The sequence below is a fragment of the Carassius gibelio genome, chromosome B18 (assembly GCF_023724105.1).
Source record: "Carassius gibelio isolate Cgi1373 ecotype wild population from Czech Republic chromosome B18, carGib1.2-hapl.c, whole genome shotgun sequence".
NCBI lineage: Eukaryota > Metazoa > Chordata > Actinopteri > Cypriniformes > Cyprinidae > Carassius > Carassius gibelio.
The window spans coordinates 1,312,239-1,340,209 of record NC_068413.1 but is presented as its reverse complement, the minus strand read 5'-3'; the positions used below and the strand labels follow the sequence as shown (position 1 = coordinate 1,340,209).

At 36.2% G+C, this 27,971-nt stretch overlaps 4 protein-coding genes across 7 annotated transcripts in view; 3 read left to right on the top strand and 1 right to left on the bottom strand.

The window, feature by feature from the left end:
• Positions 1-4,517, top strand: part of LOC127977479 (cell cycle progression protein 1-like) — a 9,413-nt gene extending 4,896 nt beyond the window's left edge. Inside the window, exons 9-11 of the mRNA XM_052582352.1 lie at positions 385-510; positions 1,186-2,456; positions 3,728-4,517. Of these exons, the coding sequence (XP_052438312.1) occupies positions 385-510; positions 1,186-2,456; positions 3,728-3,896 (1,566 nt within the window). The 3' untranslated portion in view covers positions 3,897-4,517. The remainder of the gene's footprint in view (positions 1-384; positions 511-1,185; positions 2,457-3,727) is intronic.
• On the bottom strand, positions 4,334-11,541 carry pigb (phosphatidylinositol glycan anchor biosynthesis, class B). 2 transcript variants are annotated; one of them, XM_052582353.1, is made up of 12 exons: positions 11,280-11,541; positions 10,350-10,479; positions 10,158-10,275; positions 9,984-10,088; positions 9,247-9,377; positions 8,531-8,671; positions 8,386-8,437; positions 7,085-7,296; positions 5,985-6,049; positions 5,697-5,910; positions 4,841-5,021; positions 4,334-4,758 (listed from the first exon to the last, which is right to left on the bottom strand). In XM_052582353.1, exons 1-12 carry the CDS (start codon positions 11,392-11,394, stop codon positions 4,597-4,599), a joined length of 1,626 nt encoding a protein of 541 aa, XP_052438313.1. In that variant the 5' UTR covers positions 11,395-11,541; the 3' UTR covers positions 4,334-4,596. The 2 variants fall into 2 exon arrangements, with proteins under 2 accessions (XP_052438313.1, XP_052438314.1); XM_052582354.1 differs by lacking the exon at positions 11,280-11,541 and adding an exon at positions 11,213-11,246.
• Positions 11,542-11,682: 141 nt separating this feature from the next.
• LOC127977482 (uncharacterized) lies at positions 11,683-12,362 on the top strand. Of its 3 annotated transcripts, none has more exons than XM_052582356.1 (2): positions 11,683-11,816; positions 12,012-12,362. In XM_052582356.1, exon 2 carries the CDS (start codon positions 12,043-12,045, stop codon positions 12,253-12,255), a length of 213 nt encoding a protein of 70 aa, XP_052438316.1. In that variant the 5' UTR covers positions 11,683-11,816; positions 12,012-12,042; the 3' UTR covers positions 12,256-12,362. The 3 variants fall into 3 exon arrangements, with proteins under 3 accessions (XP_052438316.1, XP_052438320.1, XP_052438319.1); XM_052582360.1 differs by having other exon boundaries at positions 11,734-11,880; XM_052582359.1 differs by having other exon boundaries at positions 11,758-11,899.
• A 906-nt stretch (positions 12,363-13,268) lies between these two features.
• Positions 13,269-27,519, top strand: LOC127977694 (ras-related protein Rab-27A). Its single transcript, XM_052582703.1, has 6 exons — positions 13,269-13,437; positions 20,504-20,676; positions 21,590-21,675; positions 21,774-21,877; positions 22,896-23,019; positions 25,937-27,519. The coding sequence occupies exons 2-6, from the start codon at positions 20,524-20,526 to the stop codon at positions 26,136-26,138; spliced, it is 669 nt and encodes a 222-aa protein (XP_052438663.1). The 5' UTR covers positions 13,269-13,437; positions 20,504-20,523; the 3' UTR covers positions 26,139-27,519.
• The last annotated feature ends 452 nt before the right edge of the window (positions 27,520-27,971 follow it).

Genomic DNA, 27,971 nt, shown 5'->3' with positions numbered 1-27,971 from the left:
TTCTACAAATAGGTCTCTATGCTATTTGGTTTCTCTTGTTTGTTTGTTTTTAATTGCGGTTTAATTTTTTTAATAACAATCAGAAATGTTTCTTGAGCAGTAAATCATCATATTTTCATGATTTATGAAGATCATGTGACACTGAAGACTGGAGGAATGATGCTGAAAATACAACTTTGATCACAGGAATAAATTATATTTTACAATATATTCAAATAGAAAATACTGATTTTATATTGTAATAATATTTCACAATTTGTACTGTATTTTTGATCAAATAAATGCAGCCTTGGTGACTTCTTTCACAAGCATAAAATCTCACTGACTGCCAGCTCAGTCGCTCTTCATGGGTGTCCCTCTCACGTCAGTCTCCATGCGTTTTAGGAAGTGGTTGAGAATCTCAAAGAAGACCTTGAGGAAAAGCAAGGCATGGTCATGTCCCTCATGAACACCATGGATAAGATAACTAAAGAAAACCAGCATCTCAGAGTCAAACAGGAAGAGTTACAGGTAACCTGACTGCATTATTGCTTCCTCCCAAAATCTCTAATATTGAGGAGGAAATTAAAAACAAAGTAAAGCTGCAACAAATTTCAACAAGTTTTACTGGTTCTAGTTTATAGAATATAGTTTTTTTTATTATTATTATTGGTGCACATTGTTTTCATTTTAGTTTTAGTTCAGTTCAGTTTTATTATTAATTTATTTGATATTTATAGAATTTATTTTAATTTCATGTTTTTTAATCATGAAAATGTGTTGCTTGGAATAATTGCTGTATATCAAAACTTAATTTTTGATTAGTAATATGCATTGCTAAGAACTTAATTTGGACAACTTTAAAGATGATTTTCTCAATATTTAGATTTTTTTTGCACCCTCAGATTACAGATTTTCAAATAAATGCATCTCGGCCAAATGTTATCATATATACATCAATGGAAATATTTACTGGTTTTGTGCTGGGTTACATATAAGGTAATAAGAATACATTTTAAAACAACAACAACAGCTTCAACTTACGTGTAGAGCATGCTCCCGATCCATGCAATTTTCACACATTTTTTTCCCGCTTACCTGTTTGCATCTCCGAACTTACTTATGCATTTAAAAAAAAGGTGGATAGTGTATAAATTGCATGTGAACTGGCCGCGTCAAAGTTTGACTTTCTGTTTGAAAACACAGGTCCAAAGACGAGATTTATACGTGCAACTGACGCAAACCAAAAGCCAAATAGAGTCTGGGCAGAACGACCTGACTACAGAGAACCAGCGTCTTAAAGTCACTCTGGAGCGAGGAGAGGCGTCTCTGTCGGCCCTGAAGGACGAGCTGCGGTCCCTGCGGGGACAGATACGAGAATTAGAGGAACGAGGGTCCCGGGCCGACTCCAAAGTGTCCAACAACCAGCGACTGAAGGACCACTTACAGGAGGAGAAACAGAAAGTGCTCAGCTTCATGAGCCAAAGAGAAGCGCTGATGGCCGAAGCTGAGGAGCTGCGGAAGGAGCTCGAAGAAGAGCGTAAGGTGACCGACAAGCTCAAGGAGGAACTGGAGGAAATGAGGAAAGAGGAGGACGTCGAAGACAAGACGGAAGAACTACAGGCGCGACTCCAGGAGCTCGAGAACAAGCTGAAGTTCGAGCAGCAGCGCTCCGATCTTTGGGAGAGACTGTACGTGGAGTCGAAGGACGAGAGAGTGAAGGGAGACCGGGACGTGAAGACCAAGATTCCCAAGGACGGGATGTTGGGAAAAGTGAAGGAAACCTTCCACGCTGTGAAGAACTCCACTAAGGAGTTTGTGCACCATCACAAGGAGCAGATCAAGAAAGCCAAAGAAGCGGTGAAGGAAAACCTCCGGAAGTTTTCCGACTCTTTTAAAACAACTTTCAGGCATTTCAAAGACTCGAATATCTTTCACCGCGACAAACCCGAGCATCACTCGTTCCAGCAGGAGCAAGGAAACATGCGCACCGGAGACTGGCAGCCACAGAAACCTTTACATCATCGCAAATCAACCTTCGACTCGTTTCACGCCGATCACAACACACGCAAACCCAGCGCTCAGAGACCGCACGGCATCATGGGACAGAAAACGCCACTCAAAAGCTGTTCGGGGGTGTTCGACTGCGCCTATCAAGAGTCCATGACTCTATTTCACAAAGCCATGGATCCCATCCGAGCAGACGAGTTTAACGAGCTCCTACGCAGCTATTTGCAGAATAAAGTGGTGCATTTCCACCACTGGAGGGAGCTGGAGAGCTTCATTGCTAATTTCTTCCTTAACGGCGTCTTCATTCACGACCAGATGCTGTTTACAGACTTCGTCAGCAGCGTTGAGGATTACCTCGAGGAAATGGATGAATATCACCGCCTCAGCGACGACGTGTTCGACGATTTGGATGATTACATATACCGCCACATTTTTGGAGATGCGTATTTAAAATATTTTGTGCCGAGGTAAGCTGTTTTGTGGTGTGGAATAAACTTATTCGAAGACTCAACATGAGCCAGTTTTACTTCCTTTATTTAATGTGACTTGATTTTATCTATCAGGGATTGACAAGTCGTTAAGCCCCGCCCCTGTTTAACGTTGCATGCTTAATTAATTTTATTAAAGACATTGTTAAATTGTGCAGTGATGTGTTTATAACATTTCTACAGTGCATTCACTATAGATTGACTAAAAGTAAATGTTCTTACTAGTTTTATTGTTTATATGGGAGCAGTTTAATACACAGGCTGTTATATATACTTACTATATATACTTTATATATATATATATATATATATATATATATATATATATATATATATATATATAATGATGCATTTTTGGTCATTCAGTGTTTTTGTAAAAAAAAAAAGGAAAAGCCCCCCCAAAAAAAGTCTGATAAGATAATAATTATACGCATTCTGGTAATAAGAACAATATAAAACGCACTAAGGATTAATGAGCTGCTGAATTAATGAATATTAATCAGGTTGTGTGCGTTCGCTCCAACTGATTGGCTGAAATCAAAACATGGACGATAATTGGTGAGCGCCAGCCAATGATATTGCCGTTTGCGAATTAGCTCCGCCCACTACCGGAAAACCCGGTTTGCACGTGTCCTGCACAGCGACAACGATATATATATATATATATATATATATATATATATATATATATATATATATATATATATATTCTGTTTTCGTTTTAATTTTAAGTAATTTTATGCGCTTTATTTGTTTTTTTTTCATATTTTTATTATTATTTTTAACTAAAATTAAATGTAATCAAATTAATTTTTATTTGACATATTTCAATTTTATTTTATTTGTTTTATTTTTAGTAAATGTATTTCTTCAACTTAAACTGCCCTTAAGTTTATTTCATTTAGTTGCCGTGGCAAAATCTCAAACCTTTTAAGCTTCTTAAGTTCAGCTTTTCATCTAATATTTATATTGGCTCTTATTCTAGTTTTATTTTAATGACTAAAAATGATTTTAAATGAACTAGTTTTGTAGTCCTTTAGTCACCATGCATGACTAATATAAGAGCAACATTTATTGTATTTTTGATATAACTTCTTTACAATTCTGTTCAAAACTTAAAGCACAAACCATTCATAAAGATTTATATATAGACCTAGACTTGTATTAAAATGCAAAGCTTGTCTGAAAGCATGGTGAATGTGAATGCACACAAGGCAAACCTTAAACACTCCTGTTTTGTAAATTTGCAGTCGACCCTTTGAAAGGTCGAGGTCGAAGGTCAAGGCGTGGCGTCACTGTCAGCAGCATCCTCGTCCTCAAAGAACCAAAAAATGGAGTCAATCGGGACGTGACCCTAACAGACAGTTCCCAGATGTCAAAATAGAGCTGGGTCCCATGCCCTTCGATCCCAAATATTAGAAGAAACATTTGAGTTCTTCTCAATAATGCTCCTGTTGTGTTGCTTTTGTCTTGGAGAAGGTTCAAGAGAGCTTTGGGTTCACCTTTTCTGTGATTTAGTTAATTTTTTTGCACGTGTCTCTCTATCTGGACTTTTAAGCAGCTTAGAATTAATTACAGGTATTTTCGAGGCACATTTATGTTCCCGTTCCCTGAAAAGTATTGGAAATTATTTTAACGAATATGCAAAATATTTTGGATTACCAACCAAAAAGGCAATTTGTTTTGTTGCGTTTTAATGAACTATTAATATTTTTTGAACAAAAAATTAAAAAGTGTGTTTAATTTTGCTTAGGACCAACTAACCAATTAAATACATGATATTGAACCCATTTTCATCTCAAAAGTTCAGTAGAGTTGGAAGCATAATGAAAACTGCTCTTAATTATAAAGTTCACTTTGAAGTAATCTGGTTTCTGTCATGTGTCACCAGTTTTATTTGAACATGCAAATCAGTAAAATATATTATTTATGATTTAGCACTTCGTTAATGCAATGTTTTCCCCTATTTTTCTTCTCTTTGTTCTTGTAATTGAACATAAATGCACTTAAACTTTAGAATAAAAGTCTTTCACTGCTTCATTGATGACTGTTCTCATGCTTTAAACCAAAATAGAGTGTGAAATATGCAAAAATAGTATATAAAACCAAAATACACTCTTTATGTACGGTTGAAATCCAAAAATAAACTTGAATTAGTCTTCAGTGCGGATCCTCTGGTGTATATTAATATGTTTCCTCCCACTCGACCTTCGGGAAAGTGTGTGTGGAATATTTCAGCTTGTTTGGCGAATCGGTTTTCCTCCAGGAACGACGAAATCTCCTGGAAGAGAAAGAAAGATTTTTTCAAGGCAAGTTCCATCAGTGACTGTAAACACTGCACTTGATTGTTTCGGCTCCTCTACCTTCTCCAGGCAGTCGAACAGCACTATATGTGAAGGTAACGTGGATTGAGATGGGAAGGATGTTTGGAGCCAGTGAAGAGGGTTTCGGAAGAACACGTCTGCTTCATCCACATACTCCTTATTTCCCGTGAGATCTGGTGGACACTCCAGGAACCGCAGTTTTAGGGGACAGTGCAGGTGACTGCAAAACATGAATAGAGCAAGCCTTTCATTGCACCTTTCTAAGACCTCTAACATGATCAAAACTGCTTTTAAATCTATAACACACAATCTACTCCATGCTTTCTCTCGTCTTAATGATAGTTCACACTTGTGTAAATGCAGCTGCTGCTCCACCTGTCAAATCTTTATTGATTTTTATCAAGTAAATGCAATAGTAACTGCAGTAATATTTCCAGATCAACAATTGGACTGGACTGAAGCAGCTCAACTCCACCTGATCAGGAACTTTTGTTTATTCATCTCTCAATAATTGCATTGCATTGCATTCTATGTTTTGAAGCTACATAGCTACTCTAACTGAAGCCTTCATATTTAATGCATTTGTAATGCATGCATTTGCATTTAATGCATACAGTTATAATGCATTATAATTCTAATCTATTCACTCTCATGCCTTTAAAAGGTATCATGCATTGAAGCACATGACAAACAACCAATGTATGATGCAACAAAGAATCTGCAAATATTAAAATGCATTTAAACTTTGGATAAATAACATTATTAATACATTATAGTAGACAAACAAAGCATTATATATTTTTTCTGACTGTAATTTTATAAGTTGTGCTTTACAGAGTTAATGCACAATGGTATTTATAAGAAGACCGTAATGGTTGTAGATGCAGAAGGTCACCTGTAGAGCGGTGTGGAGTGACACGGCATGAGGAACAGCAGCTCAGGTGAGCTCTGAGAGCCGCTGGGGTCACACAGGTGCTGCAGGCCATGCATGACGTCCAGAGATCCACGCTGGTGAATCAAACCCGTGTATAACGCAGGAATCAGATTGAGGAGCAGCAGGGAGGTAGCAACAGGTTTCCTCCACGCTTGCAGCTTCGCTAGAGACATACCTGTCAGAAGAGCACATAAAGACCTTCAGAACGCTTTCATATCTACACAGACGGCTAGATGTTCATGCACTCACCGCTGAATATCATACAGAACGGCAGCACCGGATAAACAAACCGGAACTCCTTGTGCGGCAGCAAACTGCAATAAACACATTTAATGAGCTAAATAAAATAGATTTTAGGTTTTTTTTACATGTGAAACAATTACTGCACTCTTTGACGTACTTCTGTAATACCATAGTGCATTAACCCTGTAAAGCAATGCATATTAAATAAATTAAAATTTATGCATTTAGCAGACGCTTAAGCGCGACTTACAGTGCATTCAGGCTATCAATTTTTACATATCATGTGTTCCCGGGGAATCGAACCCCCAACCTTGCGCTTGATTGCACAGTGCTCTACCAATTGAGCTACAGGAACATAAAAAGAAAAAAATAAAAATAAAAAAATAAATATGAAATAGAATAATTTATTCAAACTTTAGACAAATATTTTTTTTAAATGTAATAAAAACACGTTTTTTTTTTTTTTTTGGTGAGTATCATATTTGATCTATCAGGTTTTATGGCTTGTATATTATAAAATGTGACCCTGGACCACAGAACCAGTCATGACAGTCAATTATGTGAAATTTATACATTAATAAATAATTTTTCTATTGATGTATGATTTGTTATGATCTGACAATATTTGGCCGAGATACAACTATTTGAAAATCTGGAATCTGAGGGAGCAAAAACATAAAAAAAAAAATCTAAATACTGAAAAAATCATCTTTAAAGTTGTTCAAATGCAGTTTTTAGCAATGCATATTACTAATCAAAAATTAAGTTTTCATATATTTATAGTGGGAAATTTACTAAATATCTTCACGGAACATGATCTTTACTTAATATCCTAATGATTCTTGGCATAAAAGAAAAATTGATCATTTTGAACCATGCAATGTATTGTTGTTTATTGCTACAAATATACCCCAGAGACTTAAAACTGCTTTTGTGCTCCAGGGTCACAAATCATTATAAATATGTATGAAAAAAACAGATCAGGCCTAAACTTAGCAAAAATAGATGCAATGTAGTGCAGATGCTGATACTTACATGTCCATCTATGCAAAAGTTTCTAACATAACGCTCTGTCTGTATGTGGTGTGTTAAATGCAGATGTGCACCTGTAAACAGCTGTAGTCCAGAAGATGGTTAACAGCAGGATTCTGTGCTTCTTGGTGGCCAGTGAGCATCCGTGCAGGAAGAGAGGAAGGTGTGGGCCGATCACGACCAGCAGACCCTGAGTGAAGTACCAGTGCCACGGATGAGATCCATAAAACTCGGCCACATTGTGAAGCACGTTAAACTTCAGGAAGTTCCACTGGACCAGGATCCACTTCAGAAACACAGATGAAGAGACATCAGCTTCACATTCAGTCTAAGCCTGAAAGCTTCTAAAAGCATGACATGAAGACTGTCAAGAACAGGACTCGGGTCATACTTCACCTCATAATCAACCAATTATTATTTTGCATAATGACAATTAAGTAAATTCTCCTCCCTATTAGTTTTTTTTATATCATAATGCATTCAGATGTTTAACTTTGATATTCTCATTATTCTCAAAGTGAATCATATTACATACTCATTACTGCTTCTTAAAATTAAAAACATTAATTTCAGTGCAAGAAACACACTTGTACAGTTTATATATATATATATATATATATATATATATATATATATATATATATATACATATATATGTGTGTTTGTTTTTGTGTGTGTGTGTATGTATATGTATATTTATATGTGTGTGTGTATGTGTATATTTATATGTGTGTGTGTGTGTGTGTGTGTATGTATATGTATATTTATATATGTGTGTGTGTGTACACATATACATATATTATATATTTTGTATTATATATTACCATATTAAAAGTGAAGCCAAAATAAAAAAATATATATAAATTTTAGATTTTAAAAAATAGATTAGGATGCATTTTAGTTGAAGTGCTCATATTAAATCAAATAAAATAAGATACATTTTAATTAGAATTTTAATTAAAAAAAGAAATATTATTTTAATTTAATATTTTAATCTACATTTTAATTTAATAATAAAAAATAATAATAATAAAAATGACAAAAGTGCATAAGAAAATTTGTATTCATTATAAATATATATATATATATATATATATATATATATATATATATATATATACATATATATATATATATATATATATATATATATATATATATATATATATATATATATTTATAATGAATACAAATTGTATATAAAACTAAAATAACTTGAAATATTGGTTGAAATATGACAAGAGCACGATCTTGACAACACTATTTCACTCATAAAAATCAATTAATTTGTTGCTTTGGGCATTTTGCTCAGAGCAATCAACATTTATATTTGTATTTCTGTAATCCCAAAGTTTGTGAATAAAATTAAAACTACCTTTCCATAGAAGACAGAGTCTATCAGTGTCGAGACGGCCAAAGCCAGAGCCCTGCGTGAATGATTCGTGAACATACAGAGATTAACAGAGATTATCACCGATATCCAAGCTGTAAACCTCAAGTGAAATAAATGCAATATTTACGCAATGGGAAAGCATCGCTGTGTGATGAGCTTCAGCTTGTTTTGTTCCACACAGAAATGATAGAAGAGCAGAGGAAGCCAGACGATCAGAGCTGTGGGACGGACAACGACGGCCAGCGACACCAGAGACAAATACTTCCAGCTGAAGAGAGGGCAGAAAAAAAGAGTCTGTAACAGATCTGTGCACTCACTAGTGTCTAGTTAGGACTCTAAATAAATGTACATCTTAACAATTTACTCCCGGAGCCATATTAAAATTCCTATATCTCTGGAACCGAACCAAAGAGGGCTTTAAAAATAAAGATGGCAAAAGAAAAGTTTGTTAAGAACCAGTATCTGAAGGGGCATTAAGATATCTTTAATGCTTCTTGAGTTACAGGCATGCAAACTTTAGAGAAAACGCATTAAAAGTGCCGTTTCCCCCATTTTCAATTGGTCACCTTTAGCACATAATTCAACAAATTTTACTAGAGTGGACAGTTTTTACTAACAGACCTACCAATCTCTGTGGAAAAATAACTTTATGATGCTGGCATGTTTCTAAAGTCATTTTTAACCCTTTGTAATCTGGCTCTGAATCTCAGGTGGAAATTGCCCTTTTGACCCTTCTCCACAAAAACATGCATTACAAGACATTTAACATTCTGGCTTTCATAACTATACATGTTTATCTTTCTTCAGAGAAAGTAATATTTGAGTTAACACGGAATGAACGACCTGTTGTGTGTTTTGGAGCCGGGTAAAGGGTAAAAGCAAAGTGCCAGGGTGGTCAGAACCGTTTCCATTGTGTTGGTCAGAGTCCGGCTGCAGCAAAACCAGGTGAACCATGAACACAGCTGACAGAAATACTGACAGAAAACACAACAGAACTGAGTCAAACCAGCACGAAAGCAGTGAAGTTAATGTTTGTGCATCTGCATTATATCATAAAAAAAGAACAGTTCATCCATAATTGAAAATCAGCTCATCCTCAGGCCATCAAAGATTAGGAGGAGTTTGTTTCTTCATCAGGTTTGGAGAAATGGAGCATTGCGTCAGTGTCTCATCAACGGATGCTCTGAAGTGAATGGGTGCCGTCAGAATGAGAGTCACAATACCTCACAATAATCGTCACAACTTCAGTCCGGCACTTAATGTCTTGAGAAATCAAAAGCTGAAACAAATCCATAATTAAAATGTTTTAATGTCAAACCAGGAGTCATGTTTTACTTAAAAATGTCTTGATGGATTTGTTTCAGCTTTTGATTTCTTAAGACATTAACTGATGGACTGAAGTTGTGACGATTATTGTGATGTTTTTATCAGCTGTTTGGACTCTCATTCTGACGGCACCCATTCGCTGCAGAGCATCCATTGATGACACACTGATGCAATGCTGCATTTCTCAAAAACAATACATTTTTCAGCAGATTTTAATTTTTGGGTGAAGTATTCCTTTAAGATTGTCGTCTTACTGTCCATTTGGCAACATCAGGAGTCTCCCATTGCAAGACGAGGTTGTACAGCTTCACGTCGGCATACGCAGCCAACAGCGCTTGGAAAACACGCGGCACAAACACCTGCAGAAACAGGTATTCATGTTAGAGGACAATCAGACCCACTGTCTCATTAATGCACTGAAGTCTTACCAATAAATAAACCGTGTCATAGTTCATCAGATGCAGGAGTTTGTACATCAGAGCGAACAGGAGAGGATAAGAATATCCCCGGATGCCTTCTTTCCATTCCCACGTCTCATAGCCATAAGTGAGAAATATGTTAAGGATCTCATTTGCATATTACATTTCAGACTAAACAGCTCAGTGTATAAACAAGGATATCTGAAGACCATCCGGTGGGGGATCTCCAGCGACTGCCAGTATTCATCCGGGACGAAGCTGGTCTGGATCAGGACGCAGTTGAGCAGGCGGAATACGACCGAGAAAACTGCGATGCTGATGCCAAAGATTTCTGAGGAAGTCACATAATTAACACGCATTTCTAATCTTTGCATGCATAGATAGTAGTGATGAATGTGTTTTAATGGCTGATGGCAAAATCATCAAGGAAAGGTGGATGCTGATTAATATAATGGATGTCTTACTTTTCATTCTGATTCAAGTGTTCATTTTTGCTTTGGTCGAATTTGCATATTAAATTCGCTGCATCATCACTGCTAGCTACTTTTTAAATGCAATTCAATGCGATACATATATGATTAGTATTATTTAAATAAATATATATTTTAAGAGAATTTAGGGGGGGAAATTTAATTCTCATGAAAATAATGCAAAATAATAATAATCTAAATTATTTAATTATAGTGGTCATGTACAGTCTTTTGATTACATTGTTAAAAAAATATTATCATTAATAAATTATATATATATATTTTTTTTTTAGCAGACTGAAATTAGAATTTTGGGGGTAAATCCACTTAATTGTCATAATAATAATAATAATTTCACAATGCAAAAAAAAAAAAGAAAAGAAAAGAAAAATTAGTAGCCCTTAAAAAATGCATAAATTTTAGTATTCACAATTTTATTTATTGTCTCATTTTGATTGATTTTGGGATAGTTTGGGACCTAATCATGATGTTTCTCAACAGCACTGTCTATTCCATTTCTATTTCATGATTAACAATATAATACAATTTAATAATGCAAAGCAAAATCTACACAAACTTGCTTAAGATCTTTACTTTTTTGATAACCTAACATGACATTACGCAAAATAATTTGAATATTCCTCCAGGATCAGAGTCTCACTGAGTGTTTGAGGTGTTTTGATGTCTGTGCTGTACAGAATGGAGCTCCTCTTCCTCAGTCTCACTGATTCACACGAAGCCTTGTTCTGTTTAAAGCGCTCTCGAATCTTCTCCATGTCTCCACATGAGCCTCAGACGGGGTTTTGAACTTCAGCATGTTGACTCCAAACGTATCATTTTGAGGCGCATTTACTGAGAGCTGTTGTGAACCGAATGTGGAAACAAAACCTATTTCCGTGTTTGGTTGTCGACGTCACGCGTGACCTCATGAATATGTAATGAGGTCACAACAACAGACTTTTAACGCTAATTTTTTTTTTAATAATAATTTTAAATTCATAAAGACGTGTTTCGTTATTCGTGTAAATGGGTACAGACTCATCTTATGTTAAATAGAAGATGAAAAAATAATTTAAATGCGAAAACGTACGTCAGGTTTGGTCAGCGCGAGTTGCCGTAGTCGCTTGCTCGTCCTTGTGTGCATGTGTTCGCCTTCACATTTTTCACACTACTCTAATAAACGACTGAAAACCTCAGGGTGAGTGAGGAAATATTAATTTAAGTGAATGCCGTCGTCACCAAAGTTTTGGTCCATGCATAATGTAAATACAGTAGTGCACGGTACCTCATTTATGCATACTTAAAATTCAAAACACCACAATATCTGATTGACTCCAGAACAGGTTGGTGGAAGTATCTCATCATAAGCTTTTCTTTCTGCTTTTTTTTCCAGTGGGATGTTAGTGCCTTCGTAACATAAGATCATGTTTGGAAGACGGATCCCCTTTAATCAGATTGCGTTTGCTACTCTGGTTGGAGTGGTGGGAGGTGTGTATATCTACAGGCCTATGTTTGAGGCACACAGAAAACCTCCATCTGCACCAGATCAAGACCTCAAGTCTGACCCAGCAGAGCAGAGAGCGGAAACTACCCAACAAGAACAACAAGATGCATCTGCAGCCCAAGACGGAGTCTGAATGTGCCTCCGTGTTACATGCTTCTTATTCCCATGCACTTTGTGAATGGTGTAACTTAAATATACTTAATAAGTAGCACTGCAAATAAACTACAAGATTCTACACCATTCGATTCATTTATTTAAAAAAAAACAAATATAACAATTCAAAATTAACATCAAAATCTAAAAAAAAAAATATTATAAAACAAAAAATTGCATCCTCCTTTTAGAATCTGCAAGATGTTTTTCATTTTAAAATATATAATAATTTCATAATTGTGTGAAAAATACAATGATATAAATTACTTAACTTTTAAAAATACAATTATTGAATTAAGCTTGTATCAAAAATTGTACACATTTTATGTGAAATATAAAAAAACAATGTACTAACAGAATACATATACCAATAAAATTAATAAAGATTTTCACGACAAGGATCCAGATTGGGACTCATTCTCTCTTACATACGATGAAAACATTCATGAATGCTTAAGAAGCCAGCACACAGTATATTAAGAACCAAAGAGACTGAAACATTTCAACTGTAATTGTTTTTAACAATGTAACTTTTCATGTACCTTTTACATTTTACACCACCAGATGTCACACACACACACACACACACACACACACGCACTTACAGTTTTGAAAGAGCTTCAGAGCACGCTGAACAAATTGTACATACATAAAAAAAAATTATTTTAGATGCAGAAACCAAAAGCCGACCACTAGCTAAAATTAATTTATTAAGTTATTTCCTGCATTCTGAACAGAAAAGCGGGCGCGAGCGGGAGCTGACTAGTCCTACTATGGCGAAGGCCTAGCTCATGAATATTAAGCACGCAACGTGACGTTCTCACTTTAGTCCTTTCCGATTGGCTAAATAGCCTGATAATTTGCATGGTGGAGTGTTGGCTCATAATAATATTAATTACACTACTATCGCGGTGGTCTCTCCAGGAAGGTCTCTAAGCAGCGTCAGCGATACCTAATTAATATTCATGAGCTAAGCCAGGGCTGCGAGAGCACCGGAAGTGTTGCGTCACTGTATGTGGGTGTGGGAGCAACTTTAGGAAACAAAGTGTCCATCGCTTGAAAAATAGTAGCTTGCCACACACTTAAACTTGTTCTCAGTTGGTCTAATATTTTCGAAAAAGCAAGCCTAAAGAGATCAGCAGACGTTCAGATCACTGACTTGGTAAGTGCGAATGTTTTTATAAAGCTTTCCACGACGTAAACTCTTCAGAAGCTGATGTTAACTGTTTGCTCACTTGTCAACGCGTTTATTTAATTAAGATCTACATGTTGGCGTAGAAGTGTATTCACGTTTAAATATACAGTATGTGACACTAACCTCATATGCATCTTAAATATATTGCATAAAGGCTTCTGTATATGTAGTGTAGTTATGTTATAATGTCATAATAATGCGTGGTTAGTGACTAAAAGCTGCTGTTCATCTGAACACACACGTGGATCAATCCTAGATCAAATCTAGCCATCATAATATAACTGTGACCTGAATCTGATCAGAAAGGAAACGGGGAACGTTAGCCTACTTTTAAAAGTAATGCGTTACAATATTGCGTTACTCCCTAGAAAAAGTAACGAATTATTATCTCAGTTGCTTTTTATGGAAAGTAACGCGTTACGTTTCTTTTGAGGTGCTTGCTTGTTTTTAATATAAAAAGGTATTGTTTTTGCAAATATGAAGGCCCTTTCACATCGAAAGTGTAATGAATACATTCAGGGAGAAAGAAATGTAAATTCTCGTCTGTACAGTAGAGGGCGCAGCTCAAACTAATCGCATGAAGAAAATATTTGACTTATTTAAAATATTTAATTATTGCAGATATGTATAAAATATTCTGCGTTATTCATTTTGAGGAATAATTAATCATTTTTTGTGCAGGTGAGATGATTAAAAGTGTTCATATTTAGTCTAGAATTACCTTAAAATCATGTTCACACAGAATGTCTCTTAAGTAAAATTTTACTTTACTAGTTATTTCATAAAAGGTAATCTGATGATGTAACTAGCGTTACTTATAATGCATTACCCCTAACCAGCGTCACCTGGGAAGATTCACTCCCAGATCAGGTTACCTGTCAGGAATGTCTGGTTTTGGGATAATTTCCCTTCTGAATGATCAAGTTTCCATTCTTTCTTGCTTAACTGGGGAAATCCTGTAAGATAACATATGTGTATGACTCTATTCTTTGAATCGGTTTACTATGATCACGATGGGATTCTGAATTTGACACCCTTTGTACAAGTTAGAGACTTCAAGGAACATTACGACCCCCCAAAATGATTGTGTTGTTGTCATTTTCTCACTGCATGTCATTCCAAACCTGTTATGTTTTCTTTCTCTTTTTTTATTCCTGTGAAATATCCATGTTTTTCCATGCAATTAAAATGCAATTCATTTCATTAGACGTCTTTAACATCATACTTTAATGATTTAATACTTAAATTCACTTTGGCCAATAATATTTGATGTCACATCAAACTTGAGACTTGTCTTCATGCACCAAGGTTGGAATGTCTGCACATTTGAGAGTGATATATATATATATATATATATATATATATATATATATATTTATATTAAACTTGAATATCAGTCAGTTTCTCATGCAAACATTTCATGTAATTTAAGAAGACTTGAAATATACTCCACAAGTGTGTAGTTTATGAGCTTTACTGCCCCGTTCGCTTTCATTGCATGCAAAGCAGAAGAATATTCTACAAATTTGTGATTTGTGTTGCATGGAAAAACATTTGGAATTTGGATTGTGACAGTGAGAAATATTTGTTTAAATAATTCCTTAAATCTGTCCGGAGAAGAGTTTTCCACAAATCTCAGATCATTAAAAATGGGCTCAACGGTCTCACCTGCCTGTTCTAGAGAAAGCAAATGAAATAAATATAGACTGAAGTCAATTTTGTGTGTGTGTGTGTGAGTGTGTGTGTGTGTGTGTGTGTGTGTGTGTGTGTGTTTTAAGTAGGCCCGGCAGGGCTGGGACTGACAGGACCGTCACATGACAGGATGCCTAGAGCACATGAGCACCAGCTGATGGTTATTAGATGAGCCTGATGTTTAATCTTACGCTCCACATCCTTCAGAAAGCCCAAAAGAGCTTTTATAAAAGCTGTCAGTGCATGGGACTGGAGTGTGAATGACAGAAATCACTCTGACGCTTTGATACGAGTCGTTATTTAGTAAATGAAGAATGATTTTGTCCTGTTGTACATCTCCACAGACTCTTCACAATCAAGATGCATAAAGGTTCTTCACAGTGATGCCATACAAGAACCATTTTTGTTCCACAAAGAACCATTCAGTCATAGGTTTTAAAGAACCATCTCTTTCTTCGATTACCTTTCTATAATCTGAAGAACCTTCTTTCGCCACAAAGGACATTTTGTTAAAACGAAATGTTCTTCAGATGTTAAAGTTTCTTCTATGGCATCATGAAGCACCTTTATTATTCAAGAATAATGACTTTCTAAATAAGACCTCAGAATTGTGAGATATGAACACAGATACAGATACAGAGTCACCATACCTTTTTTTCATTCATTTTATTCTGCGGCAGAAACAAGCGTACATTTATTATTATTATTATTTTTTTTTAAATCTTGCAATTGCAAATGTATATTTCATAATTCAGGCTTTTCCGCTCACAAATATGAGTTTGCAAGTTAACATTTATAAATGTAGACTTTTAATTTCAGGACATATCTTGCAATTCTGAGAAACAGAATTGCAAGATAGAAATTGCAATACATTTAAACTTGCAATTCTGTTTAAAAAAGTCAGAATTGCAAGATCAAAAATAAATTTTGTGACACAAAAAGAACAATTGTGCGATCAGCTGTGTTTTAGTTTTTTATGTTTTTATTCATCTTATTAAATGTACTATCAATACAGTTTCTGCGTCCATTGAATCTGCTTTATTTTTTCACTAAAATCGCCCTCAGATCCAAAATGCATATTTTCCGGACTCATTATGAGTTTATAGTGTCGTTCATGTGTTAATTCATATGATGTTTATTACATGACTTCAACGCACAAGTGTCTACAGAACACAGACTCCTTTCTGTCCAGACTGAAAGAAACTATCTTCGATTAAAGTTCAGCACTTCAGCCGGCTCAAGTTTTTCATTGTTGTTGTTTTGTTTTGTTTTTGTAGCATGCATCATTCATGCATCGCTGAAAGACTATAGCTAAAATGTGAATTTCCAAAGAGGCTAAATAGTTTCTCACATCAGGTCAAAGTTTGAGGTTTTTTTCAGTCTGCACAGCAGATTTGTCTTTCACACGTACAGCTTGAGAAGAGGGAAGCGGACACAGAAAAAACTCAGCCTGTCAGAGCTTGACTGGGAATGTTTGATTAGAGCCTGTGTCTTCATCAGGGATGTTTTTGTTGGACGGGAAGCTGAAGCCAAAGCATTTCGGTGAGCTCTTGCACAAGGCCGGTGATTGTTGAAGGATGCGTAGATGTGTCTGACTGAAATGAAGGCATCAGCCGGTCTTCAGAAGTCCATCAAATGACCATCAGATGATGCAGACGAACACTCATCGCTTGTGTCTTACACAGGGATTGTGTTCATGCTTATGTAGCACATAAAGACGAGGTTGTTTTTGAAATTGGTGCACTTTCCAGAAAGCGAAAGCTCTCTTTCTTGCAATTTTCCTGTAGATGCAATCAACTTCATTATATATGGAAAACAGAAATAACATAAAAGTTGCGTTTTGGAGTTGCATGTCTTTTAAACTGATCTTTTTACAATAAGAGTCTTAAAGTTGAGCAGATTTCAGTGTGATCTTGTGCTTGTTTACTGCACAGCTAAGAAGATCAGCTGTTGCATGCACTTTAAACCCATGCAAAACAGGTTCCAGGAGTGATAAACCAATGCATTGGCCAACATTGGCATGAGGTTATATGAGTAGTAGTCTTCTCAGTTGCTGTTATTTTTCAGGATTTACAGATGAATAGAAAGTATAAAAGAACAGCAGTTTTGTAACATTAAATGTCTTTACTATCACTTTTGATCAATTTAATGCATCATCCTTATTGATAATTCTTCTTATCTGCATCAGCAATGGAAAATCATATTTTGGGCGACCACTAGACAAGCTCTAGTACAAGTTAGTTAAATGCATTTCTAACTAGTCTGTGATCCTTTAGTCACATATCATGACAACGAGAAGTTTTGCTGTGTGTAAGATAGCAAATCTTCTAGATAAACAGTTTCACTGAACGTTTCCTCCAAGACACGCCATAATGAAGTGACTGATTTCATCTGTGATAAACACTGAAATGCATTCTGGGTAATCTCGTTCCTGAGACCAATGCAGTATAACTCTGTTGACTTTAGTTCATCTGGGAAGTGTTATTAAAATAGCTGTCAGGCCTGAGGTGATGCATGTGCTCTTTCTAGTGTGTGTATATATATATATATATATATATTTCAAGTCTGTGGATTGATCCGGGTGCGAGGGTTGGTCCCAGACATTAAGCTGCTTACGGTCAGGATGGTGCAAGAATGTGGTCATTTGTTCAAGTTTTTATGTTCTTTCTGCAGTCATATGATCGGCTTTAACACTGTCTGAGAACCCAGTCATGGACGGACGCTTTCCTCTCCCTGATTCTGAGAACGTGTCAAGACAAGAAGTGCATGAAGGCGTTAGTGCAGATTTAGAAGCGCACCTACTTTACGTTTTAGTTAAACCTGCACATAACTTCATCTATCAAAGGAGAGGCCTTCGTTGAGGAACTTTCTTTGATCTTGTGAGATGTGTGGTCAACTTTCAAGGCTCAAAACTTCCTTTTGCAAAACTTTTCTAAGACCAGATTGCAATATACGCTGACTTCTTCACAATAAGAGAGCAGAAACAAAAAGAAGAGAAACGTGGTGCCTGATGAGACTTGACTTAAGATCTCATCGCAGAATGTCTTAAAATAATACTTCAGCATCAAGCATTGCATGCAATATTGTACTGACGGATAAAAATAGAGCATGACAACATTTCAAAAGCAACTGTGACTGATAATGATTGTCTCTAGTGCAAACTCTGAGTTAAATATTATAGGTTATGAAACACTTCATTACTAACTGATGGATGTCTCTGTATTGTAGTCTTAGGCTACAGTGAAAAGAAACTTGAGTTGACAAATGAGTGGAATTAAAAGCCATTGTGTAAATGCATTCAGGTGTAAAAAGGTGCTTTTTCAAAGTCTGTTTCCTCATTTAGGCTCCAGGATTTATGGACTTGATGATCAATAACAAAAAAGAGCTTTCAGACGCATATTTACTGTTCTGGAACAGAAATGCATGCAACACTTCAGATGTAGTCTCAAAGTTTTTTTGTTTTTTTTTGTTTCCTGTTACTGAATCAGCACTGTTGCATCAATGCAAATGCCTGTCTTTCTTCATTTTAACTGAATGTTTTTAAAAAAATGGTGGATTGAATAGACTAATGGGTTCATTATGGGTAGTTCTTTAAAGTCAGCATGAACCTTGTTAATTATCCTGCCGTGCTCTGGAAGTTCATTTGTGAAGGAAAGTTTCAATGGCGACTTCTGTTATTGTTAGTGGTTTGTTTGTAAGAGTTCACAAATGTGTTTGTCAGGGTTGCTGTCATTAAACTACAAAAAAAAAAAAAAATCGAAATAATTATTATTATATTTTAGATAAAGTTTTTTTTTAAATTTCAAAAACTTTATCTTATTTTATTTCAGCAAGTTGTCAATACAGCGTTTCTCATTTTTGTGTAGTTTGTTAAAGTAGCTACTAAAATGCTTTAAAAACCGTATAGACGTTTAAATTTAATTAAAAAAAATTCATTAAAATTTAAATGAATAGCATATCTTAAAATTTCTTTTTTTTTTTCATCACAGGATTTTTAAAGAAATATTTTTTTTAAAGTTATTTAATAACAAATCAAAAAGTTATGTGAAGCTGTTTTTTTTAAGCCCTGTATCTCTCATAGGGATATACCGGTATAAAATGTTTCCTGTTAAGATTAATTGCTTATGAGTTTATCACGGTATACGATATTATCACGGTATTGAAATTTGGTCATAATACAGTATAACAGGTTAAATTTTTTTTTTCTTAAAACAAAAATAACTGAACATTTTAAATACAATAAAGCAATACAGAAAAATATATAAAGTTAATAGTTTTACACCGATTAAAGTGCAAACAAACTTTTAAGACACAAAGTCATCACTTTACAATAAGACCAGATTAGTTAACCATTAACATTCATAATGAGCAATAGCTACTTGCTACAGAAGTTATTAATCTTTGTTAAAAAAATACAAGTCTTAGTTCATGTTAGCTCATTAAATAACACAGCTGCAACTTTTCGATTTTATATTAACTAGTGAATTAACTGTGTGAATGAACAATAAAGAATGAAAACACTTTCAAACCATATCTAGGGCACGTTGTAGTCCAGATTAAAATGAAAAAAAAAAAAAAAGTATTTGTCACTGTGATGAACATCATAACGAATACACAAACTCTGAATGGCTATTTAAATCTATTTAAATGTGTTTTAGAAAGTAGTGCAGCTGCTTTATTTATGGGTTTTCCGGGGTGCATTTTCTGCAGTTTAGCGCCATCTGCTGTCAGAGAGTGAATGTGAATTTCCCTCATGTGTTCCACATGTGCTTCTCTTACGTGCTTGTTTACATCAGCACACACACGTCTTTCAAGCAGCATACAGCGGTGTTGTGCATTATGACCATTTGATGGGAAGTATTCTTAAAATGCATTCCAAGTTCTGAATAATTTGTAATTATATAATTATTCACCTTATTTAGAAGTTCCCGCGATAACAATATCGTGCATATTCATTACCGTGATATATCACATTAGCGAATACCAGCACTTTTTTTTTAATGATGTAGTAAATTAATGCAAGTCTTTTAATTATTTTAATCTCAGTTAGACTCTAGCAGTTCAGAACTTACAAATAATTATTTTTGTTAGAACTCGGAGATAAAAAGTTGCAATTATTCTTTTAGTTTTTATAGTTTTCTGTGACCAAAAAACATCACAATTGTGTGTGAGATAAAGAGAGAGAGAGAGAAAAAGGGACTTGTGAGATATAAACTCCAAATTAAAAAAAAAATTATATTTTGGATTTGTAACTTTTTTTTCTTCTTCTAGTAATTGCATTAAAAAAAAGTCCAGTACACCCGTGCCCGTGAGGTAACAGCACTGTGTTTGTCCATCACAGGTCCTCGTTCAGCTCTCAGTATGTCCGAGGGGGACTATGATTACCTCATCAAGTTCCTCGCGCTGGGGGACTCTGGGGTGGGAAAGACCAGCTTCCTGTACCAGTACACGGACGGCAAATTCAACTCCAAATTCATCACCACAGTGGGAATAGACTTCAGAGAAAAACGAGTGGTGAGTGGTTTTAATCCCGGCACAAGTAATTTTCCATTAAGCATTGGTTTATTCATGAGTGTTCAACAGTCTCCTTAGTTCAGATGTTTCCTGCTCGGTTTGTAACGGAGGTTTATTGTTCTGGAGTCCCGCTCTGTGGTTTACCGGACTGTAAAATCCCATGGTCCTGTTCAGCTTAGTTATGGAAACTTGCCCAGAGGTCAAGAGCAGTCGATCACGTGTAGATCGCAGCCTCAGATGAGGCGAGGTATACACGCATTTGTCTGAACACAGTCATGAATACTAGATGCAGGACAAACATACAGAACTGTGAAAGCAAACAGACACGCACAAGGTAATTACGCTGTTCCTGAATGTAATTGGATGCCTAAGGCTGCTTAATTTGTTGGGAACACGCTTCAGCAAGAGACGGTCGACATAATGCACATAATACACACTTTACAATACCTATCATAGATAGATAGATAGATAACACTTCCAATAGTAACAAAAACTGTTGAGGAAACTGCATTGGCAGGTTGTGTGTGTGTGTGTGTGTGTGTGTGTGTTTTAGTGAAAGATGAATGCAGGATCACATGGGCTTATAGATTAGGGATCCCTCCTCAAGAACAAACACTTGAGCACTTAAGATCTCAAACAAACGCTGATGTTTTAGAGCCACACAATCAGGAGTCACAGCACTAATGAGACGCTTCCCGCTCTCAGTCATCACGTGTGCGTTACACGGCTGTGTTTGACTGTGTGAGGAGTAATTCGGGTTTCCTGGAACTGTATACCAAAGCAACCAAATAGCAACCACCACAACAGTGTAAGATTGTGGCGGGACGTTTGGCATTGGGCAAACCTCACGCTGTCTGCAGAGGATGTCAGGATATATTCATCACACTCTTATACAGTGCATCTGTCCTGTTAGGTGTACAAGTCCAGCGGTCCTGAGGGGACGGTCGGGAGAGGACAGAGGATTCACATCCAGCTCTGGGACACGGCCGGTCAGGAGAGGTCAGATGCAGAGCAGAACTGTTTAAAAAACTGAATCCTGATTAATAAGCGTATATATGTGTGTGTGATTTTTCTCTTGTTTTCTGCTCTGAATGCAGGTTTCGGAGTTTGACCACCGCGTTCTTCAGGGACGCCATGGGCTTCCTGTTGCTCTTTGACCTCACCAATGAGCAGAGCTTCCTTAATGTGCGGAACTGGATGAGTAAGTCCAGACTTACTATACATTATTTCTGTGTTTACACAATGAGCACCTACTTTCATTTTCTACAGAAATTAAGTGTTTGGTTTTTTTTCTTGGCACAAATTTTTCTTACACAAATTATTTTTTATTAATTAGTTTGTTTAACTTGCAGATTTTTTTCTTATTTATATTACATTTTATTTTTAGCTAGCCGGTTACCTATCTTCTACTACTAGAAATGAAACAAAATGAAAATATTTTTAATATGCATTTGTTTATTAATCTTATCTTTACCTAGTAGCTTAGAGTATTTTTTATTTTTAAAAGAATATTTAATATAATTTTTTGTTAATAGGGTTTTTAACTATTACTTTAGAGTAATTATTATTATGATTATTAATTTTTTAAATATTATTTGTTACATTTTATTTTTAACAAGTAGGTTACCTATCATCTTCTACTACTATAAGAATGCGAAATGAAAATATTTTTAATATATATGTATTTTTAATTATTATTTTAATCTTTACCTTGAAGCTTAGAGTATTTTTCCAACTGCTACTAATACTAATTATCGTTACTTATTTTTAATTAATTATTATTAGTAATACATTTTTATTTTTAACTAGAAACTTCGAGTGCTTGCCTAATACACTACCACTGCTAGAAATGTATTGTTTATTTTTATGAATTAAATTTTACCTAGCAGCTTAGATTGATTGGCCAAATACTACAACTTCTACCTATAATGCATTAAATATTTAATATTAGTTGTATTAATTTTTTGTGTAACTAGCAGTTTAGAGTGCTTGTCTATGTGAAAAATTTGAATTTAATAATAATAATTAAATTACATTTATTTTAAAACCGTTTGGAGTGATTGCCCAGCTAAAAAAGAATATTAACAATAACAACAACATAATAAATTGGTATAATTAATAGAAAGACCGCTGTACAGTAAGCTGCGTGTTGTTACATTATCATGAATATTTTTTTTAATAACAGTATTTAAAGATTACTGCTGTGATGTCTTGTGCAGGTCAGCTGCAGACGCACGCGTACTGCGAGAATCCCGACGTCGTCTTGTGCGGAAACAAATCAGACCTGGAGGACCAGCGCGCCGTGAAAACAGAGAGTGCGCGAGAACTGGCCGAGAAATACGGGTGAGAAACCAGACTCGAGAACGTGACCTCGACTGCCAAACATCAACAGAAATACCTCACTGTCCGTTCAAAGCGCTCCGATGCTTGAGCAGATCACTATGATATCATCAGCACATGACAATGATTTAGCATTATTAGATCGTGCTGACATTAAAACAGAGATGCACAGGTGAGGGGGGACATCTTTTCATGCTTCATTGTAGTTACTTATTTTTTTTTTACAAAAACAAACATTTTGAAAATCTTGATGCAAGATTTTACAAAAATCAAGATTGAATGTATTTGGTCAAAATCCAATGTTTTTAAACGATGAAGTGATATGCAGACTATTGTAGACAATATTGGCCGATTAGATGGCAAACCTGACCTAAAACGCTAAATGCTCTCTCTCTCTCTCTCTCTCTCTCTCTCTCTCGCTCTCTATCTCTCTCTCTCGCTCCCTCTCCCCCTCTCTCTCTCCCTCTCGCTCTTTCTTGCTCTCGCTCCCTCTCTCTCTCTCTCTCTCTCTCTCTCACTCTCTCTCCCCCTCTCACTCTCTCTCTCTCCCCCCCCCCCTCTCTCTCCCCCTCTCTTCCCCCCCGTCTCTCCCCCCCCCTCTCCCTCCCCCCCTCTCTACCTCTCACCCCCCCCTCTCTCTCTCTCCCTCTCTCTCTCTCTCTCTCTCTCTCTCGCTCTCTCTCGCTCTCTATCTCTCTCTCTCGCTCCCTCTCCCCCTCTCTCTCTCCCTCTCGCTCTTTCTTGCTCTCGCTCCCTCTCTCTCTCTCTCTCTCTCTCACTCTCTCTCCCCCTCTCACTCTCTCTCTCTCCCCCCCCCCTCTCTCTCTCTCCCCGTCTCTCTCTCTCTCTCTCGCTCTTTCTTGCTCTCGCTCCCTCTCTCTCTCTCTCTCTCTCTCTCTCACTCTCTCTCCCCCTCTCACTCTCTCTCTCTCTCTCTCCCCCTCTCTCTCGTTCTCTCTCTCTCTCTCGCTCTTTCTTGCTCTCGGTTCCTCCCTCTCTCTCTCTCCCCCTGTCTCTCTCCCTCTCTCCCCCCTCTCTCTTCCCCCCCTTCTCTCTCCCCCCCCCTCTCTCTCCCCCTCTCTTCCCCCCCGTCTCTCCCCCCCCTCTCCCTCCCCCCCTCTCTACCTCTCACCCCCCCCCCCTCTCTCTCTCCCTCTCTCTCTCTCTCTCTCTCTCTCTCTCTCTCCCTCTCTCTCTCTCTGTCACAGGTGTGTCTGTGGATGCGGGTGACTCTGGAGATGTTTGTTTTGAGGGCCGTGTCTGTAGCGTGTTTGTCTAAGACGAGGGCAGCTCTCGTTAAATGTGACGCGTTCAGATGAAGAAAGGCTAATATTGACTGTCTTCAGTTTAGTCAAGCTCTCAAGTATTTTGAGAAGTTTCTGTCTCATGAATACTTGAGTATGATTATGTGAAATCCTTTTCTCGAGTCATCATATGAATTATACGAATGGTGCTTCTATTAAGAAGATCAACTGTTAAAATATCTGTTGACTTGATTTTATTGTCAGTAATATTGAGTTTTCTGAGTGTCATTCATATTGTGTTGACTGATCCTCACATCTAAACTCATCCAGGTGTGTCTTTATGCAAACACTGATGATAATTAAATAGACGATTATCAGTAGATCAGAATGATTTCTGAAGATCATGTGACCCTGAAGACTGGAGGAATGATGCTGGAAATTCAGCGCTGCATCACAGAAATAAATTACAGTTTCACAGATACTCACATAGAAAACGTAATAATCGTAATAATATTTCATAATATTATTATTTTTATCAAATAAATGCAGGGCTGGTGAGCGTACGAGACTTATTTCCAAAACATTAGAAATGTTTAATTTGAATATTTTTCAAAATTTCCAATGTGGTAGTGGAAGTACATATTTTATTTTAATTGTTTTATTTTTAACTTTGAGAGTTGTTGCCCTTCTAATAATACCTCTACTACCGTATTTTTCGGACTATAAGTCGCACCTGAGTATAAGTCGCAACAGTCCAAAAATACGTCATGATGAGGAAAAAACATATATAAGTCGCATTTTTTTAATATATAAATATTTTTAATATGCATGTATTTTTAATTATAATTTTAATCTTTACCTAGCAGCTTAGAGTATTTGTCCAACTGCTACTAATACTAATTATCTTTACTTATTTTTAATTTAATATTATTTGTAATACATTTTTATTTTTAACATATATAAGTCGCACTGGACTATATGTCACATTTATTTAGAACCAAGAAACAAGAGAAAACATTACCGTCTACAGCCGCGAGAGGGCGCTCTATGTCTTCAGTGTAGACTACAGAAGAACTGAGCAGCGTAGAGCGCCCTCTGGCGGCTGGAGACGGTATTGTTTTCTCTTGGCTCATATCTCTTAGTTCATTTCTCTTGGTTCATGTCAGATTAATTTTGATAAATAAGTCGCACCTGACTATAAGTCGCAGGACCAGCCAAACTATGAAAAAAAGTGCGACTTGTAGTCCGGAAAATACGGTACTACTACCACTAATATACTTTACAGCTAGCTCTTGCATTATAAGAGCTCGTGTTTTTCAGTTGTCATGCTGTGTTCATGTGATCATATATCACACAGACAGGAAAAGAAGATAAAATCTTGTGCATTTAAGTTTAAGTTTATGAAACTGATTAATTTCCCAATATTAGTTAGCTGCCTATGTAGGCAGAATTTTAAGGGTTTAATTAACACGCTCTCAAAGCAAAGGCTGTGTTCCGTCACATGCATCCTTCATAGACAAGACAATCCCACAATGCATTATAAAAAAAAAATCCCTCTTCAATCATGATAATGTGTAATAATATACTTAACTTTGAGTACTGTATGAAATGCATGGATAATAGTATTGGAGTAGTGGTTTGTGCTCTAATGCATTTTATTTTTCATCTTTTGGCAGTGTCCCGTACTTCGAGACGAGCGCTGCGAGCGGTGAGAACGTGAGTCGTGCCGTGGAGGTCCTGCTGGATCTGATCATGAAGCGCATGGAGAGATGTGTGGACAAATCCTGGATCCCCGACGGGATGGTTCGCACCAACGGACACAGCTCCAGCGACCTGGCAGAGCCACGTGACGCCGAGCAGAGCAAGTGCGGCTGCTAATGCCATAAGCATCCCTCCAGCCGCGGCTCTCTGATCCTCTTCATTAGCACCAGTACACATCACGCTTGAACTGAGCAGATGCTGAGGATTAGAGACCCTGCGCTGCGTTAAAGACACATGACATTTTTTATCAGAATGGATGGACTAAAGCCTCCTAAATTCAAGTCTTCACGTTTTAAGAGCACTTTACACCAAGTCCTGCGTTTAGAAGTCTTAATGCATCAGATAGGATGTGTTTCAAGGGCTCGAATCCTCTCACTGTGTGTTTCACTGTTAGTGCACATCTGCTGTTAAACTAGACATGCATCAGTGCGTTATTACTCTGATCCTGACACGGTTCGGTGTTGATTTTCTAAATGAGAACCTCACATTCAATCACTGAAATTTGGAAAAAAATGCATGTTATAAAAAAAAATAGACATTTAAAAGAAATATTTGTTTAAAATATATATTTATATAATGCACAACCTGTATCACTTTTTCGAAAAAATTACAAAAATTAAGAAAAGCATCATATGGACTGGAAATGTTGTCATGGTTAGTAATGATGAAAGAATTGTCAGATAAATATTTTTTGGGAGACATAAAAAAATTATATATAATGTTATATAATTATGTATAATTTTTTTTTTTTTTTACATCAGTCCCCACCTTCTCTCACTTAAAAATAAATAACATTAAGAAAAGCATCATATGGTGTTGAAATGGCATGAAGGTTAGTAATGATGAGAGATTTTTTTGGTGATCTGTTCCTTTAATAATAATTTGTGCTGTTGTCCTTCTCTAGTGGACTGAGGGTAAATAGTGCTCACTCCTATGCCACTTTTTTTTTTACAAGTTTTAACACTTTTAAATGTGTTACTATGTTATCTGTAGTCATGTAGATGTCAGAGACCAATTAAAGTTAAGTATTTAGCTCTTACTGTATTCATCTGTAGGCTAGTGGTTGATTTGTATTGTACACTTTGTGTAGACATTCACCAGTTGGTGTTGGTTGTGGTTTTTCTGTATTTCTGGTCGCTAGTTCATGTAAGTTCCTGCCATTTCATTTAATTACGGGATTTGGAATGAGTTTTAGATGAAATATCCACATCTGTACTGTAAATTGTGCTCACGTTTCTCAAAAATGGTTGCAAAAGGTCAGTAGATGCGTTCTTTTTTTTTTTTTTTTTTTACAGTCCCTCTATTTCACAAAAGCAAAGGAAAACCAATTCAAAATTTTCATTTCCGACATTTCCGGTTTCTTTTACTGAATCATTTCCAAAGTGCTTTATTCTGCTGTAGTGCCTGTAACACTGTATCTCTGCCAAACACTGTCTTTTGTGCCAAATACTGAAACTCTATTTGAAAAAATGAAATAAATATATTTTATTATTTATTATGATGTTGTCATATGCACGTCTTGATAATCTGCAGGCATGTCTGATGAAATGTGAAATTACAAATTACCCCGGCTGTGTGGTGCATTATTGCACAAGGCATCAATTGCCTCACAAAGAGCTTCTGTTCTGTTCTTTATCCGTCTTGAGAAACTCAAAACCTTGCTACATTCGCTTTACTTGATTAATAATAATGGTTTTACGAAATAAAGAACTGAAACATGTAAATTAATGCGTTAACTAAAGTAAATAAATACAAAACTGACAATCATTACTGACCGTTTCCAGTAACATTGCAATTTAATGATTGCGTTGCGTGGTCACGTGCTACCTGTTACTTTTCTCAACGCTGGTCAGAATCATAGACCCCGAATATGGTGTATTTAAACGATTTTCACAGATTGTTTGGACTGATTTCGGTCCTTTGTAATGAATTTGATGAAAAGATTATACA